Here is a 15,832-nt window from a genome sequence, read left to right on the forward strand (position 1 = left end):
TTTATATCCATTTGTTCTTGTGTCCACATTGGTACTGAGCTTAAATAATTCCTCTCCCTCCCTGATATTTATCCCTCTGATATATTTATAGAGTTTAGTTCTTTTAGTTAGACTAAACAAGCCAAGCTCTTTGAGTCTCCTTTCATAAGACAGGTTTTCCATTCCTCGGATCATCCTCGTAGCCCTTCTTTGTATCTGTTCCAGTTTGAATTCATCCTTCTTAAACATGGGAGACCAGAACTGCACACAATATTCCAGATGACGTCTCACCAGTGCCTTGTATAACGGTACTAACTACCTCCATATCTCTACTGGAAATACCTCGCCTGATGCATCCCAAGACCGCATTAGCTTTTTTCACAGCCATATCACATTGGCGGCTCATAGTCATCCTGTGATCAACCAATATTCCGAGGTCCTTCTCCTCCTCTGTTACTTCCAAGTGATGCATCCCAGTTTATAACAAAAATTCTTATTAATCCCTAAATACATGACCTTGCACTTTTCACTATTCAATTTCATCCTATTACTATTGCTCTAGTTTACAAGGTCATCCAGATCTTCCTGTAGGATATCCCGGTCCCTCTCTGTATTGACAATGCCTCCCAGCTTTGTGTCATCTGCAAACTTTATTAGCACATTCCCACTTTTTGTGCCACGGTAAATAATAAAAAGATTAAATAAGATTGGTCCCAAAACCGATCCCTGAGGAACTCCACTAGTAACCTCATTCCAGCCTGACAGTTCACCTTTCAGTATGACCCGCTGTAGTCTCCTCTTTAACCAGTTCCTTATCCACCTTTCAATTTTCAGATTGATCCCCATCTTTTCCAATTTAGCTAATAATTCCCCATGTGGAACCATATCAAATGCCTTACTGAAATCAAGGTAAATTAGATCCGCTGCATTTCCTTTGTCTAAAAAATCTGTTACCTTCTCAAAGAAGGAGATCAAGTTGGTTTAGCACAATGTACCTTTTGTAAAACCATGTTGTATTTTGTCCCAATTACCATTGACCTCAATGTCCTTAACTACTTTCTCCTTCAAATTTTTTCCAAGACCTTGCATACTACAGATGTCAAACTAACAGGCCTGTAGTTACCCGGGTCACTTTTTTCCCCTTTCTCTAAAAATAGGAACTATGTTAGCAATTCTCCAGTCATACGGTACAACCCCTGAGTTTACAGATTCATTAAAAATTCTTGCTAATGGACTTGCAATTTCATGTGCCAGTTCCTTTAATATTCTTGGATGAAGATTATCTGGGCCCCCTGATTTTAGTGCCATTAAGCTGTTCGAGTTTGTTTTCTACCTCAGATGTGGTAATATCTACCTCCATATCCTCATTCCCATTTGTCATCCTACCATTATCCCTAAGCTCCTCATTAGCCTCATTAAAGACTGAGGCAAAGTATTTGTTTAGATATTGGGCCATGCCTAAATTATCCTTAACCTCCACTCCACTCTCAGTGTTTAGCAGTCCCACTTCTTCTTTCTTTGTTTTCTTCTTATTTATATGGCTATATAGAACCTTTTACTATTGGTTTTAATTCCCTTTGCAAGATCCAACTGTACATGGCTTTTGGCCTTTCTCACTTTATCCCTACATGTTCTGACCTCAATAAGGTAGCTTTCCTTGCTGATCCCTCCCATCTTCCACTCCTTGTAGGCTTTCTGCTTTTTCTTAATCGCCTCTCTGAGATGCTTGCTCATCCAGCTTGATCTACAACTCCTGTTTATGAGGTTTTTTCCGTTTTTGGGATGCAGGCTCTGATAGTTTCTGCAACCTTGACTTGAAGTAAATCCAGGCTTCCTCCACCTTTAGATCCTCAAGTTCTTCAGTCCAATCCACTTCCCTAACTAATTTCCTTAATTTTTGAAAGTTAGCCCTTTTGAAATCAAAAACCTTAGTCACAGATCTATTTTTGTTTATCCTTCCATTTATTTTGAACTGAATTAGCTCATGATCACTCGAACCAAGGTTGTCCCCTACAACCATTTCTTCTATGAGGTCCTCACTACCCACCAAAACCAAATCTAAAATGGCATAGTCTCTTATGTTGCCAGCATAGAAATAACTTAAGCAAACTGTGAATGGTTAACAAAATTTATAAGTATGTACAGTATTTGCATCTTATTATGTACTTAAAAATAATAAGAACCAGAGGTTTTTCAGCAGCTTAATCCAGACAGACAATATTAGATTGATTTCACAGAAACATAGGACTTCCCAGTCTGGATCAGACTAGCAGTCTAGTCCAGAATTCTGTCTCTCACAATGGCATTAGCCAGATGCTTAGGAAGGTGGCATATGTGGCAGGCATATGTAAAGTATGGAGATGTTTGGTAGTCTCTCACTAGTCATGTGGTGTGTTTTTAGGCTAGAAAAGCAAGCCAATGTATTGTTTTGTTAGTTTATGCTGGTTTTTGCCATTAGCCCATTTGACTGAGTACTATGTTTAGGACCGGTTAAACACTTTCCATGAATATTGTTTTTGCTGACAAATGGGATTTTTAATTAAATTTAAAATATTCATGGAAAGTATCTGTTTTCCACGGAAAATTTTGACTATTCATCTGAATATCAAACACTTTTTGGATGAAGACTGAAAATTTTTAATTTTCAGCCCAAAAATGTTTGGTTTTCAGTTTTTGATGAAAAGTCAATTTTTTACGGGGGGGGGAGAAGCATTTTCCAACTAGCTCAGGGGTCGGCACGCGGCTCACCAGGGTAAGCACCCTGCGCGGGCCGGGCCAGTTTATTTACCTGCTGATGCAGCAGGTTCGGCCGATCGCGGCCCCCACTGGCCACGGTTTGCCGTCTCGGGACAATGGGGGCGGCGGGAAGCCGCGGCCAGCACATCCCTTGCCCGCGCTGCTTCCCGCCGCCCCCATTGGCCCGGGTGCTTACCCTGGCGAGCCGCATGCCAAACGTTGCCGACCCCTCAACTAGCTCTAATCCTGTCCTGTCTGTTCTGTTTGCTAAACATTTGGTTTCTTTCCTTTTTACCTCTCATGGTTTCAGTGTACTGAAGACTATAAAGGACTAACTACATTACTAAGAAAAATAGGAATGTGTGCTCAGGTCTTCAACTTTCAGCCAAAATCACGCTTTTTGCATAGTAATGATTTATTTTTGTTAATATGTGTTTTTGTCCGCTGTAATTAGAAATGAAAAAGAAAACAGATGAAAGGTTAAATAAAGCTGTTTAGAGAATAGGAAGAATTAAATATGTATATCCTCTACAAAAGGTACTGTAAACAAGCCTTATAGCATAAGTCTCTTCTGAGGATGTGGAAAGTAAAGAGGAAGCACATAACCTCTACTTAAGATGTAATGAGATAGAGAATTATGGAGAATATTGTTATACTGCTTATACTGGTGTAGCACTATAGCTAGGCATGACTCTTTCTAGAATATGTTCAGACATAATAAAATATATTAGCATCCTATTCATGAATGTAGTTATCCAGTTATATCAGAGTATGGTCTCTGAAAGAGGATGTTCTTATAGAAAGTACATTATAGCACTAGTGAAGTGCTGTGTCTTTGCTTCAAGACAATCAAAACCACTTGGCATCACCATTGTGAGTAAAGTATGTAGCAGCGAGGGGCAAATTGGATTATAAAGAAAATGGACTAGTCAAAATATCAGCCTTTCCCCTGAACTGAGTCCAGACCTTTTAGGGTACATCTGCAAAGCATTTTGGACCCATCCTCCTCCCTAGGCTTCAGAGCCTGAGCTCTAGCCTAAGCCACAACTTCACAGTGTTGTCTATACAGCTATTTTTAGAGTGCTAGTGCAAGCCCTGCTAGCACAAGTCTGTCAACCCAGGCTGAAAAGCTTGCTCCAAAATGCTGTGTAGACCTATCCTTAGGTTTAGATCTATTTGGATAAATGCCCCAAACACTCTCTCTGACCTCCAACAGACCCTTGGCTTTTAGTTCCCTCTCCCTGTGAGCTGCCTTCCATTCCATTTGCCCAATACATCTCTATCTTGTTCTGTGATTTCCCCAATAGATCTCCTTCTCCAACTCTTCGTCCCTGTCTGTGAGTTCCAACCAGCTCCTTACCTTGGCTGGTAACTTTTCTATTCCAGACTGCAGCAGGTCTATAGTCTTGACTAGGGTCAGCTGGCTGTTGTATTCAATTGTGTGTTTTCTGGTCTTTCCCCATCCAGGATCACTGCTCACCAGGAAAGCTTCATAGAACATAAGGAACATAACAATAGAGTAGCTAATGAAGCTCAGCAAACATGCTGCCTTTACAGTATAAATTTCATCAGGAAAATTAGGAGTGTCAGAGAAGGAGGGGAAGTTTTGAGAGTGTAAATATGGAGTTTGGGAGTCAGAGAAGAGACAAGGAACTGGCTGGAGGGATGGAAAGGGGAAAGAGGAATAAACAAGATTTTTGTTATACAGTTGGACTTTTTAAGAATTCTTCAAACCAGACTGGTGAATGCTATTAGCTTTGTCATCACTAACATATGTAAAGGATTGTATTCATAGGTAACTTAGAAGAAGCCCCATTGTGGTTATTCATTTCTCACAAAGGCACTTCAGATATTTTCTGTTGTACATTTGTATTAGATTAAATTCTTGAAGATGCATGATATTTAATACATTAAGAAACAGTTTATCGTTTTTTTTTCAATTTAAAGCAGTTGAGTGTAATTAATTCTGTGTATAACTAAATGTGTGTATTCTCACATTAGCCTTGTTACAAAAGCATTGTTATAATTTCATTTTTCTTTTATACAGAACTGTACAAACGTGAAGTGTTTAATAATCTCGTGTACAGTGGGACAACTAGAAAGAGGAAAGAGCGCAACACTAAAAATCAGATCTCGGTTATGGGTCCAAACTTTCCTACAGGTAATGTAAATTTGTGAAACTATTTTTACACAGAAAAAAGCCAATTTTATTTGTCTGTTTATTTAAAGATATAATTATGATCTTAACTTGTGAATCTTATTGTCATCACTTTGTTTTGGGGTAAATCTCTCTGCTTCATGCTCATGTCACACACATACTGCTAATTTCTCCCTCCTCTGAGTCCATTTCAATTTTACTTTGCCAGTTTTTACTGCATATTCCATGTTGATCTTGATCCTCATCTTACCTTGACTTTCCATAGTATATCTGCTCATAGGTTTATGTTGATCTTCCCAGATGAATAATCTATCAGTTTGTTGACATACCTGTGGCTTTATTTTATAACTGGTATTAATTCTCTGTGATGATATGTTTCTCCATTTTCTTGGTGCTCATATGTCTCAGAGCCATATAGCTGATGATGAATGCTCTGTATGCAGTTTAAAAATTAGAAGTTATCCATTCTCCTGTCAGTATTGTCATGGTTTAGGTGTTAGACCCACATGTTACATTTACATGCAGAGCTGAATTGTAGCGTTTAGCCATAACTGTGAGTATAGGGGACAGTGCAGAACTCTGAGAGAGATTGATCCTTAGGATGCAAATCCCCTCTGTCAACACGTCGCCCTACCTCAGAGGGAGTGTGCACACACTGCATTAGTTTTTGACATGGTGCAATGTATTCTCTTCTCTGCAACAGGCCAGGCGAATGAACTAGTGCACAGAGTCAGAAGTTGAGAGAAGCCATGGCCCTGCCTTCTCCCTGCTTCTCCCATCCCCTTTGGGGTGACTGATACTCGGAGGGAGCTGTCCCCCAAAGGAGCATCCCTACCCTGTGCATGCGATGTGGACCTGAGGGGAAAGCTAGAGTCAGGCACAATCCACGATAATTGATGTTATGCCTCAACTGTGGAAGCAGAACAGAGTCTTCTCCACAATGGCAGAAATAACAAGTCTTATCCACAATTAACTTCTCCAATAGTGTTATGGAGCTGTGCTGGCATTTTCTAAGATGTCTTTTACAGGTTCTCCTCTTGAAGGTGTGTTTCAGTATTCTAGAATTATGCACAAACTATTCAACTTTGACCATTATAATCTAAAGCAGAAGAAACTATTGGCTTCTCTTTGAACATCCAACTAAACCCCTGTAAGTCCTATATGCAAATCTGAAATGCAATAGAAACCTGTGACTTTCCAAACATGTGTCCATACAGTACTAGTATCAGTTATTTTGTTTTTCTTGGAGACTACATAAAAGGGTTGGTGCATGAGGGATCAACTGAAAAATCTGAGTAACCTATCAGCACTGCAGACTTGGATAAATATCTGCCACAGTTGGATGTACTGGGAAAATTTATAATTCATGTTTTGCTGCTGTTAAGGGACAACTCCAGACCCTATCATGAGGCCAGTTGATGCATTATCCCCTCCTTCTGCATGGACATTTAACCTGGATCCCTGCCCCCCTTCAACTTGGAATGCAGAAATAGAAAGATCATTCCTCAGCATCCCTCCTTTGTTCACAGTGGGTATGGAAACAGGAATGCCTAGTGGACCTAAGATCAGCAGAAAGAGAGGAGGAAAATATCCCAGTGAGGACAGGAGTTTGAAAAGCCTCAGAGTTAACCTCCCCTTTCTTCCATCACCAGTGGATGGAAGTGAATAAGAGAAGATCCTGTCAACATGTTCTTTCCTCTGGCCTCCATGGAGGAACTAGAGAGCAGATAGGAGGGTATTCAGCCAAATTTAAACAAGTCCAATACCTAATAGTCCTGGGTTCAAAATCAATAATGAGCCAAATGCACATAACTCTGCACATCCTTACCCCTCGACATTTTAGTGGTCAGCAGTGGGCATTTAAAGATCTAAACATAAGGAAATTTTGCCTGTCAACACCTAAGTTCAGGTTCTGTGTTTCTTCTGCCACAGTTAATGGCACCACTGACGCCTAAAACAGAGCCGTGAGCTGCATGTCTTACTTTCCTCTGGGGATAGTGATGTCAGCCCAATTCAGTAACGAAGGACCTAGTTTGAAATGATTTTTTTTTTATTTGTAAGTACACTTGCCTTCTCCTAACGATTTGGGATCCTAACCATTTTTTATCTCTGTTTTTCAGTTTCCATAATTCAAATAAGGTGCTTGTAAAAAGGTTCATATTTTGCAAACACAATGCAATCCCTCATAAGGAGGGATTAAGGGCCCTCATTTTGGATTTGTTTAGTGAATCATTTATTAGTGATGAGCAAACATTGAAAGCTTTGGTTCAGATAAAACCCCAAAAGTTTGGTTGCTTCTCTCAACTATCTTAACCTCCTGAATCTGGAAGACTGGGCTGGAGATCTTGTGAGAACAGACTCCCTCACCAGATTTACAGTGCTTCCTGCTCATGTTGCCCAGAAAATACCATTAAAACCATTTTTCTTGATGTATATGGACATTTCTGTTTCCAGAACATGGAAGTGCAGAGCCAGAAGAAGATGGATATAATGCGAAAGTTACACAGGGTTTTTTTTGTTTTTTTACCTCAGAAAATATCCCATTTGATTTTTGGGCACTAGATTGGTTTTACTCTTTATTATGTTCAACTCAATCAGTTCACCCATCCATAATATTTACTAGGAACCTACCTGTCTAGCTAATGTTCTTAACGTGAGCCTATCACCACAGCACCTGAGCACTGCAGAGCCCAAGTATTCAACCACATAGTTTTTCCTCCCTCTTTATCCAGAAGCAATCTAGAAGTTAGTTACCTCTCTACAAACAGCACATCTGGCATTCTGGACTCAACTGAAAACTAACAAAGAAACACACCTACCAAAACAAACATCCCACTGCACACACTTCTCCCCCAGGGAGAGAATCAGAGAAGAAACAACTTGTGATGGATGTTAGTCACGTTACTTAATGCACTACTGGAAAGTACTCAGGTACTACAGTAATGAACGTGATATAAGAACTTGAATAGAACAAAGCCTCTGGATTTGTTATTCTGTAGCTGAAATTCAACCATTTCCTCAAGGGCCAAATCTTGATTTCGTGAACACAGCAAAGGGCTTTGACTGCAACAAGAGTCAATGGTTGGAAGTTAAAGCCTAAGACATACGGCACACATTTTAAAATGAGAGTGATTAGCAATTGGAACAATCTACTAAGGAATTGGTGGATTTTCCATCTCTTGAATTCTTCAGATCCAGACTGAATGTCTTTCTAGAGGATAAGCTTTAGTCAAACCCAAGTTATTGGGCTCATACAGAGTAAGTGGATGAAATTCTATGGCCTGTTTTATACAGGAAGTGAGACTTGATGATCTGATGATAACTTCTAGTCTTAAAATCTATGAAAGCCAAAATAAAGGTGCACATTTTACAAATTGCCCTGGAAAAGGGAAAGCCAACGTGTTGATAAAGTACCATAGAGTATTAAAGGTAAAGAAAATGTGCATTACCTCCTCCATAAGATGCAGTGTGAAACCATGCTGGGCCACCTATATAGGAATGCTGAATAGACTCCCAATGGAGATCCTTGCCCGTCGGAGTTGAGCAATCTCTTATATCCATTAGGATGGAGCAGACTGTGCTTTCCCCCTACGCTGGCCAGCTCCACAAACAGTTGCAAAGGAACAGTTGGAGCCATGACCCTGCATCCTTTCTGCCTGCTTTTTGGACAGGAAGCAGGAGTGAGACATCCCTGTGTTTTCCAGAGTGCAGCGATTGCTGTTGTATGCAAGAGCCACTTACAGGCCTTTTGCTCACTCCTCTGTCCATACATAGCCATGCTTCCAACCTAGACTTTGTATGGCCTGTGAGAGCTTTAGCTGTTTTACCTGTGTCCTTATGAACCATTTCTGCTTCTTCTACCTCTCCCCCAAGATAACTTACAAGCCTTAGAAAGGCTCACAAAGATTCTCTTAAAGGAGCAGGAGCCTCTTCTGATTAAAAACAAACATTGTCCTGAGAGAGTCGTTGCATCTAGTACTTCACCTCATGTCTAAGAAGCTGCCAGAAAAAGATACTCCCCCCCCCCTTTGCATCCACCCTTACCTACAGGGGAAATAAAAAGGAACTAGCATGAGAGAATGCAGGCTGCCACTCTCCCTCTCCCCTTAAAACCGTTCCCTTTTCCAGAGCCCCTTTTACAATTAACAGCGATACAGGCACAGCCATAAAAGACTACAGCCCATAATTAATTTCCTAAAAAGGGCATCATGTGCTGTGGAAAAGCCTGTAAATGTCCAATTCCCAAGACGATCCCACAAGTAAATAAAAATATACCCAAAACATTGCAGCTTGGAACATATTATCTAGGCTAAAATCTAAGAACTAGCCTCCAATGAATCTTTAGGATTAAACTATAGACCGAGGGAATCGGTATGGTCTCTGGAGCTATTTCTAAACAAGAAACAGCGTACCAGGGTAAAGCTGAACTCCACAGTCATTGTTCTATATTAGTAGGTACAGTATATTCTTTGTACAGATCATGACCTCCTCATTTATAATACAGCACAATGTGTAACTTGTGTGTTAAAATGTTGTTATTTCTGCTTTTTTGTACATGTAACTCTATAAATTTAATTGTACAATTAGTACAAAGGTGCAGAGGTAATATTAACACACAGCAGTCCTATGCTGTATTGTAATATACATGAAGAGGAGACGATCTGCAGAAAGAATTGTTTGTACTTACTAATACAGAAAAGTTTATATTTATAGCACAGTCAGCTATGTCACTGTATACATTATTTTCCCCTCCGTTATACTAGTACAATCCTGATGAGAATTTGATCCAATGTGATTCATGCTAGGCTTAACAATTCACATTTCCTTTCAAAGAATGTACAAATCTGATTGTATATTTTGTCATCCTTGGCATTCAGTCATATATAATCTCTCTTTTTTTCCCATGTGGTTTAATTGACAATTGCTGACCTTTTTGCCTCATGGCAGTTGTCATCTGTCGCCTTAAAATCAAAACGTTTATCACAAATTGCAGTTTTAAGAAGTGCAATAATTAGACATGTTTGAGTAAACAAAGCAGCTCTGAGTGTCCTAACTAGCCAACAAAGATAGCGAAAGATGTTGTACAGAGGCCAAGTAGAAGCAGAGCTATTTCTGGCTTTATTTCAAAGCTTGGATGTAAATAAGAACCACCACATAAGCTAACTAATGGATTCGGACTTGCTGAGCCAGCAAATCATTAAATGCCTGATTAATGAAAAAAATAACCTTACATGGTCATGTTACACTGTGTTCCATTAGGGCTCTATCATTTCTTTAATTTATAGTAAAGATGTTTATCTAATAGTTTTCATTATTCAACCCATGGTGGCTGAAATGCCGGTCATGGCAAGTTGCGGTACTAAGCCAAACCCTTAGAGGGAATCCATGGAGATCTTGCCTAATGTTCTTTGACCTTTGTTTAATGGGTAAATTTTAATGTAGTGTGTGTGAACTGGGCAATGAAACAGCTGCTCTGAAAATGTATCCCTAAGTGGTGAATTTGTACCATTTTTCTGATTTGTAACACCCTTCCAGACTGAAGGCTCTTCTGCCAGTTATTCACCAGCACGGCAGGGAGCAGAGCACAGCTCTTTCTTTACTGTTGTTTAAATCTGTGTTAAAAGTGCCTGAAAATTATTAATAAATTTCCTCCCAAGCACTCACAGGGCCTAAAGAGTTCCATGTAGGAATGGAACTGGCTATGTAGTAGGTAGTGGAACAATGCCTGGAGAATATGCATGATTCCACAGAAAGGTTTTTGTTTTCCCTTCCTTGGCCCTTACATAAATCCACACGTTTGGATTTGGCCATGCCTGTCTGCATGGACTGCAGTAACTAGAAAAGAAAAGAAAAAATCACATCTTGGTGTGAGCACCCACGTGTGTGCAGAATGGCTTTGTCACTTGGGAGAAGGATTCTGTCCCTGCTTGACCCCCTTCAACTCCACTCAGAAAGCCTAGTTCTCTATGCAGAGGAGGGGATTTGGGCCTAAGAGAGGCCTGCATGTAATTATCCAACACATTATTCTGCAACCAAGCCAAGTTCCCTAAGAATAGACTGGCAGAGTCTGGCAGCCTGCACAGTAACTTTACGTGCAAGGAAAGCCATGAAAAATCAGATGGGAGAGGTCTTATTGACCTTACAGGTCATATAGGGAGTTTATGTAGCTGATTTTGATTCAAGAACTAACAGACATAAGTTTATTGTGTTCCTCTAGCAGCACCAACATAATGACATAGAAGTCAGGGGTCAAGGGATTTTGCTTTCCTATCTTGAGTTTTAAGGAATCTTTATTAATTTGAAAACAAAATAAGTAAAAGAGAAAAAATGAGTGGCTGAAAATATTGGGATGGGGAGTGATTCATGGAGGGGAATGGAAGTTTGATGAGGAAAATCCCACCACTGGGTTATGTTGGGGATGGAGTTTTGTTGGGGCATTGCTACTGATTTTGATTTTATTGTATTATTTAAAATAATGTCAAAGGTGCCCAGAGCAGCAGATGGGAGTCTTATTATATGTTATAAATCTTAAGAAACAAATGCATAATATAAATCAATTATCCTTAAAACCTATATTTTAAAAATTCTATGAAACCCTGGCAAAATTGCTGTCTTTTATTTCAATTCAAAATATTCCTTTTAAATGAATGAAAAATGCACAAAACGTCCAATACAAGGGGTCAAATGGGTCAAGGTAAGTGGGTGTGTTGATTTCTGCAGGAATATGCGTGCCTGTCATAAACAACAGGTACTTCATGATAATCATAAATTCACTACTTTTAAAATGTAATATCACAGTAATTTGTTGCATAATTCTTATTACCTGCATTTATTTAGAGTCACTATTTCTTGGCAGTTGTTCTGTTCCTAGGTGGTGTGAGTAATGAAGAGAAAGTTAACGAATTCCCAAAACACATATTTAAATGGTAACAGTAAATTGCTCACTCTCTTCAAAGTATGCCAGACGCCAGTGGAAATGAAGGGGAACATGTTGAAATGAGGCAGGACGAGCATTGTTAAACCAGCACTGTCAGAAAACATGATTTCATTATACAGCAAGCTTCAGTTCTGTGGGGAGAGCTCCATTTCAGCACAAGGCCTACAATAAGGAAAATACATAACCATCCAGTCCTCCACTGAGAGAGGTTTCAGTGTACTGTACCTGAAAGGAGAAGACATCTCAGAAATAATAAGCATTCCTCAAGGCCGCAGTGGTGGTCAGTGGCACTCTGGAACTCATTGACCTGTAGTGGTGCTCCACCCCGCAAAAAGAGACCACTTACCAGACTCACCTTTCTTGTCCAATCGGCTAAACTTGCTTCTTGCCTTCTCACTCTCCCCCCAATATCACGACCTGCAGGCCTGATCTAATGTTTGTCCTGTACTTTACTCTGCACTCAGACTAAAGTGCACTCGGACTGTAGAGCACCCATTTCAAAGGCTTCCAAAGCCTCATGCTCTTTACAGATTACTCCTGTGTTTGTCTGGACAGTAAGTAGGGAAGTACTGTACTGCACGCTTATTGGACGCACTTTCCGTTGATTCCAGATACTCTTATGTTTCGCAGTTGTTAAAGCAAAGGATCTAGTTTACCAAAGAGTGGGTGAGGAGGATGTAGCAGCAACAAACACTCCCAAGGGGGTGTGCCTGAGCAAGCCGAAGCATGGCCATGATCTGCTCTAGATCTCCCTTGCCCCCAGAGCACTGGCAAGCAGTTGCAGTGCTGAGCTGGGGGAGTACATGTTGTACTTATTCCACAGCTGTTGGAACCTCCACTGGCAAGTGTGTGTGAAGGCATTCTGCCTGGTGTGTCTTTAGACACTGCCACTTATGCAGTGCATGACTTCTTTCCCCATGCTCTTAGAGCCACAACTGAACCCTTCGCTTGTATTTCCAACCACAGGTCTCACTGCTTCCAGTAAACTCTGAATATTTAAGCATGAGAGACTTGACATGATTCTGTTGTGGGGAAAAATTTGTTCCTCAAGAATTAGTTGTGAATTATAAATAGGACTGAATAAGAGGGAAACATAGACAGCTTCCAGTATCTACTAGGTGTTTGGACAACTAAAAGGCTTCAGTCTGCAGTTGTTCCTAACCAGCTATGTTTTATTAGTACCCTTTAGCACAAACAAATTGTCCTGTGGATATATAGACTACACATAGAGGCTTTTACGTTCTTAGTTGCTATTAAGTGATAAAGATTAAGGTGCAAAGCATTTCCTGGAGCTTATTGACTGGCCGAGAGGATTTGATGGCCCAAGGAACAGCCTAGGTTTATTAATCCCCAGGAAGTGCCCTACACTGAATATAAGCTGAAAATGAAATAAACCATACACAGTAGGTGAAAGGATTTATTTTTTATGGGTGATGCGTTTCTGTACAGGGCATTTGAAGAGAGTTAATGCCCTGTACTGTACACTAGCCAATCAGATTGTGTGAATTATCTCTCTACAGCCTGTTCATTTCATAATGTAACATATCCTGTCATCTTCACTGCAGAGTTCATTTATAAATCCCATGCAGAATCCTACTCCAACATGAACAGTTGAATTCATAAACCATTTTTTCAGGCAGCAGGAGTTATAAATTTCCTAACAAGAACAGGAGTTTTGCGGATACAGACTAACACGGCTGCTACTCTGAAACCTGTCAAAAATTTCCTAACATGTATCATAGTAAACCACAGTAAAATATATCAGCAGAAATGAGAAATGCCCAAGTATTTATGTGACTTTGTCTAAGAATTAGAATGTTGTCAACTTAGTTGTGAGGAATGGAACAAGCTTTAAAAGAAGAAAATAATCTGCGACCGAGATAAAGAACAAGATGCCTGCTCTGAAGACTGTCTTACACAATTTAAATGCCATGAAATCTATATAAAACATCATTCTTATTAGGCAACTTCCTGTCTTAAGTGACTGCCCCAAACTAGTTATCTCTATTAAGTGCCAATCTAGTCCTTCTTTACAGTATTAGAAGACCACCTATGCTGAGGAGTTGATTTGTCTGTCCCTTCGTGATCACTTAAGACAGACTTCTCTCTACTGCTCATTCCGAACATTGGCCTAAAGGAGCAATTTAATATGTTGTGATATTAAACATTCCACTGCTATCAATATGTTAAAACAGCTAAGTAATGGCACAGCCAAATGAATTCCATAAGGCAATAAGTATGTTGGTTTCATGTCACCAGTAAATATTCTGACATATTTGACAAGCAACTGTGTTAAAAAGGGAGAGGGAGACATTTTCAGAAGTATGTGTGCTAACAAAGCTGCCCAACTTTGTGTGTGCTCCACGCTCAAGCAAAAGATCCAGGTTTCGTGCATGCAGAGGTATGTGTACGCAAAAATCCTTCCCACATAACGAGCAAGAAAATAGCTAACAGAAGATAATTGGAGTCTTCTGTTCCTTTTGCTCTGGAAAGCAGCTGAAAACGGAGTAAACATCCTTGAACTGAAAAGGGTAAGAAAGTTAATGCCACAGGAAATCCCATAGAAAACCAACACCTTGCACATGAGAGAGAACAAAAACTAGCTAATTGAAAACTGAGTCTTGTGAAAGAAACAAAGCTCCAAAATGTGCCCTGGATGGACAGAAAGAAAAAGGACTTTCTATATCCTCTCCTGGGAAAGGACAGTGAGGGTTCAGAATAAAAATTAAACACAAGTACAATTAATGGAAGAAAATGAAATATAATAACTGTATTATGGGATAGAAAGGATTTCAGGATAATCCAGGACTATGATGTATAAGATACAGAATGAGATCACAAAGAGTGTCAGAAAATGGGGAGTATTGTGTTTCTTTTTAAAGTGGGTTATTAAATAAAACTATGAATTGAAAAGAACAGAACTGGCTTTCTTTACTTCTCAGCTAACTCTAGAGAGTGCGGAAAGTTCATAAGTGTTTGAGGGAATGAGGGGCTAAAAGAAAGTGAGCTTTGGATTGTATCAGGTAACAATTATACTTGGCTCATGTTACTACGGTAATTCAGACTCCATGCCAGTTCATTCCTTGGCCACTCAACATAGTCTGCAAGCAGCTGGTGCCAAATTTTAGGGTAGCTTTGGTTACGAGGTTCCCATTTTTATATAAATCAACAGTACACACTCATCTGGAATACTGTGTTAAATTCGCTCACTCCTCCATCTCAGAAAGATTATAACAGAATTTGCAGCATAGGCAGCAAGAATGATGAGGGGGCATGGAAAACCTCTCTTACGAAGAAAGAATAAAAAGATTAGGATTGTTTATCTGAGAGAAGAGACAAATGAGAGGGGACACAGTAAAAGGAAACAAAAAATAAACGATAAAGAGAAGGTTGATCTGGAACCTCTGCTCTCATGAACAAGAACATTCACTGAAACTGAAAGGTGGCAGATTCAGACTGATGATAACTGAAATGCTTTCTCACACAAAGCATGATTAGCCTGTGGATCTCATTGTCATAATATATCTTTAAAGCCAAAAGCTCTTAACAGGATTCAGAAAGGGATTGAACTCTAGTTATGGAAAACAAGAATACCCAGAGCTATAATAGTAGATGCTTTTAAAAAAAAAGTCAAGAGTTTTCTAAGGGATATAAACTTTCCTGCTTCAGGGCTTAAGCCAATCTCTGACTAATGGGGTTTAGCAGGAAACTTTTGCATGGGACAGGTTATCCCCTAACTGCCTACAGCAAGTCTTGCACTTTCCCCTGAGAGATCTAGTGGGAGACTCACTGACAGGATATTGGATGAGACAGACCCTTGTTTGAGCCCATGTAGGCAATTCCTATATTCCTTTGACCTTTAGGAAATGGGCTGAAACCATTTCATCTAAAAGTTCCAGAATGAACTTCAGCTGGTAACAGTTTTTTGTTGCTTCTGACCTGAACCAGATTAAAAACCATGGTATCCAATAAAGACAGACCATCTCTAAATTAAAGAATCTTAATTAAAGGAGGGATGCATT

At 39.8% G+C, this 15,832-nt stretch overlaps 1 protein-coding gene across 1 annotated transcript in view; it reads left to right on the forward strand.

Moving 5' to 3' along the window:
- The window catches only part of ITGA8 (integrin subunit alpha 8), a 177,324-nt gene that overhangs the window by 135,941 nt on the left and 25,551 nt on the right, over positions 1-15,832 (forward strand). Inside the window, exon 27 of the mRNA XM_008169686.4 lies at positions 4,763-4,876. Within this exon, the coding sequence (XP_008167908.3) occupies positions 4,763-4,876 (114 nt within the window). The remainder of the gene's footprint in view (positions 1-4,762; positions 4,877-15,832) is intronic.

The sequence above is a fragment of the Chrysemys picta genome, chromosome 2 (genome assembly GCF_011386835.1).
Source record: "Chrysemys picta bellii isolate R12L10 chromosome 2, ASM1138683v2, whole genome shotgun sequence".
Taxonomy (NCBI): Eukaryota; Metazoa; Chordata; order Testudines; family Emydidae; genus Chrysemys; species Chrysemys picta.